The following is a 2,850-nucleotide window of genomic DNA, read 5'->3' as shown; positions in this document are numbered from 1 at the left end:
GTCCCCTCTCTTGTCCTGCGGAGAGGGCACCTGGCCTCATCCCCACCTATCCTCATTTCACATCATCATTCCTGACGGCCTGGCATCTGAAAAAGACTCTCCAACAACAGCAAGAATCACTTCCTAACCTCGGCTTTCCAGGCCCGTTCCGTCTCCTCAAGAATGTTCCTGTTGATTTCGTTGTGCTGGTTCTTCAGCTTATCCAGCTCCATCTCCCACAGCTGCCTGCAGACGGGAACAGAGCGAGTCAGCTTAGGCTCTGGAATGGGGTGGAACCGTGGAAGACCAACAGCTTCCAGACCGCGACACCAGCCATCTGTCCCAAGCCAGCGTGTGTCAGCATCCCGAGTGAGCTCTCCCAGCGCGTGCGAACAGCTGGTGCGCAAATGCGCCGGGCGAAACGAGGAGAGGGCAAAAATTCCCCTCGGGAAGCGTCAGTCCAGCTCCAGGGAAAAGTGTGCAGGTCTGAAGCGGGAAGCAGCCCGAGGCAGCACTCGGAATTAAGCCATTCCGACCCCGGGGCAGTTCAGAGCTGGCCCTTCCCACCCGTCAGCCTGTGCCTGGAGTTCTCTGCCCAGCCTGGAAACACCCCCGTGTGCCAGCGTTCAGCACGGTGGGGCAGCTGCCGGGAACAGAGGGGGGAAAGGGTCTCCCTAGTTCTGGGAAGTGGAACTTCAGAGGTGGCAGTTACAAGCCGAGTCGATGCACTGAGCATCAACGCTAATCTCAGGGGATCTTGGTGTCACCAGAACCTGGGAGTCTGCTTGTGACCAGGATCAGAGGATTTAATCCCGGGACCGGGGCAGCAGCCTGCTGCAGGAGGAGAGCAGCCCTCGGAGCGTGGATCAGGACAGCACTGCCAGGCCTCTCCCCCCAGCCCACGCCACCGGCAGCGTCCGGTTCACGCCACGGAAAAGCGACTGGAAGGAAAGGAGCATCCCAGAGCGCTAATCCCACCACGGGCCTTACTTCTCATCGGACTGCTCGGCAATCAGAGAAGCGATCTTGTTTTCCTTCTCCTCCTGCTCCTTCAGCAACCTGCAGGAGAGAGAAAGGAGCGGTGGCATCACCCACTGCAACACCGCCACCGCCCAGCCCCTAACGCCACCGGCGCCCAGCGTAGCGCTGCCGGCTGCACCGCTGGACACGCTGGAAAGCAACCGGGAACAGCCTCCGGAGAGAGAAGCGTGCGGTATGGCAGCACTGCACGAGGATGGTGGCGCAACGGGAGCGGTGCCACCCCGACACACGCCTCAACCGCTCGCTCAGGGGAAACGGGCCGAGGCCTTGGAACCGTTACTAAGGGAGCCGCAGCCAAAGCTACCAAGGGAATCGGACCTCCACGGCCTGACAGAACGGCTCTGTAAAAGTTCACCTTCAGGCCTTCACAGGCAACGGGCACCTTGCTTGCACCTGACCCCCCCAGGATCTAGGGACGTGCCCCTACCCCCAGCACCGCCGCAGCCCGGCCCCCTGCCGAGAGGCTCTGGGTGCTGGAACGCAGCAGCACGCGGAACCAACTGATCCTCTTCTGCTTGTGCAGAGGGCTAAGCAACGCCTTTTCTCCCCCCAGATTAATTCTTTCCTCTCCATACTCATACCTTCTGCCTTTCTCACAGAGTTTCTCGATTTCTGCTTTCAGATCCTGCTCTTTCTGCAAGAATTCTTTCTTTTCTTTCTCCATCTTCTTCTTCGTCTCTTCTCGCTTGATCGTAACGTCCTGAATTGCTTTCAGGATCTCCTAGGTTAAAACAAGCATCACGCAGTGAAGGAGAACTCCCAAATAACGGGTTTCTGTTTAAACCCCTTACTATTGTAGCTTCGTTGAAGGGAGATTACGGGATTACTCGAGTCCCCAGAATCGTTCTGTTTGGTAGATCCAGACAGGATACAGAGAGCGGTTGTTAGGAGAAAACCCAGTAGACAGATGGTCTAAACCACAGGTCCTCCGGCCTCTTCTGGCGGATCTTAAGGAGCAGCGAGTGCTGCTCTGGTTTAGACCCAGCCAACGGGTATAGGTGAGCTACCACAGGGCCAGGCGTGACCCATTTAACCCAGTGATCCTGGACCAACGGCCAAGGAGACCTGAATAATCCCACAGAGCCAATGCTCCTCCCTCCCCACCCATCCTCATTTGGAAAAAACCGCCCTGCTGGTTCAAGGGGCGTTGCAAGATCGCCGTCAGGAGCGGACACGCGTGCGAGACGCCGCGTCGGGAATTAGCTCCGACCCGCTCAGCACCCTGCAGGGGCCGGGCTCATCGCTGTGAAGCAGCGCAGCGTGCAGGGGACCTGCCTTTTTTTCTCCTCACAGCCTGCTCCGCTCCCCGCCGGGCCCCTGCGCAGGCGGCCAAAGCAGCCCACCTTAACCGTGTACACAGTGCCAAGGTCCAGGTACCTGGTGGTTCTTCATCTCCTCTTCCCTCCGCTGCTGGAGCTGCTTAAGCTGCACCTGCAGCTGATTCTCCACTTGCCTCTGTTTGTCCAACACCTCTTGGTACCGCTCCTTCAACAAAGCCCTCTCGGACATCATTTTGTCCTGCAGTGGAGGGTGGAAAATTAGGGAGAACCTTCCCCTTCCCTCCCTCATGCCGAAGAGAGCGCAGAGAGGGGCAGGAAGCTCAGCAGCACCCAGCAGGTGCCACCGCCAAGAACGGCAGCTGAACGCCTTCCGCGTTCACGGCACAGGCTCTCCAGGTCTCGAGGAAGGGAGGTGCTGGCTGCAGCGGGGGCTTAAGAACTCCGAGGCCGGTACTTGAATGAGAAAACCCACTCGGGCTCCTCTGCCCGGGGAACGGCAGCGTGGGAGGGTAAAGGGCACGGCCCAGCCCTGATCGCAGGGCTTTGATAC

The 2,850-nt window shown here is 58.9% G+C and overlaps 1 protein-coding gene across 1 annotated transcript in view; it reads right to left on the bottom strand.

The window, feature by feature from the left end:
• RNF214 (ring finger protein 214) overlaps positions 1–2,538 on the bottom strand; it is a gene marked incomplete at its 5' end in the record, with an annotated part of 4,116 nt that extends 1,578 nt beyond the window's left edge. The window contains 4 exon segments of the mRNA XM_010161570.1: positions 129–225; positions 970–1,038; positions 1,602–1,741; positions 2,398–2,538. Coding sequence (XP_010159872.1) covers positions 129–225; positions 970–1,038; positions 1,602–1,741; positions 2,398–2,538 — 447 coding nt within the window.
• Between the last annotated feature and the right edge of the window lie 312 nt (positions 2,539–2,850).

Source organism: Eurypyga helias, unplaced genomic scaffold, assembly GCF_000690775.1.
Source record: "Eurypyga helias isolate BGI_N326 unplaced genomic scaffold, ASM69077v1 scaffold17781, whole genome shotgun sequence".
Taxonomy (NCBI): Eukaryota; Metazoa; Chordata; class Aves; order Eurypygiformes; family Eurypygidae; genus Eurypyga; species Eurypyga helias.
This window is presented reverse-complemented; position numbering and strand designations above follow the sequence as displayed.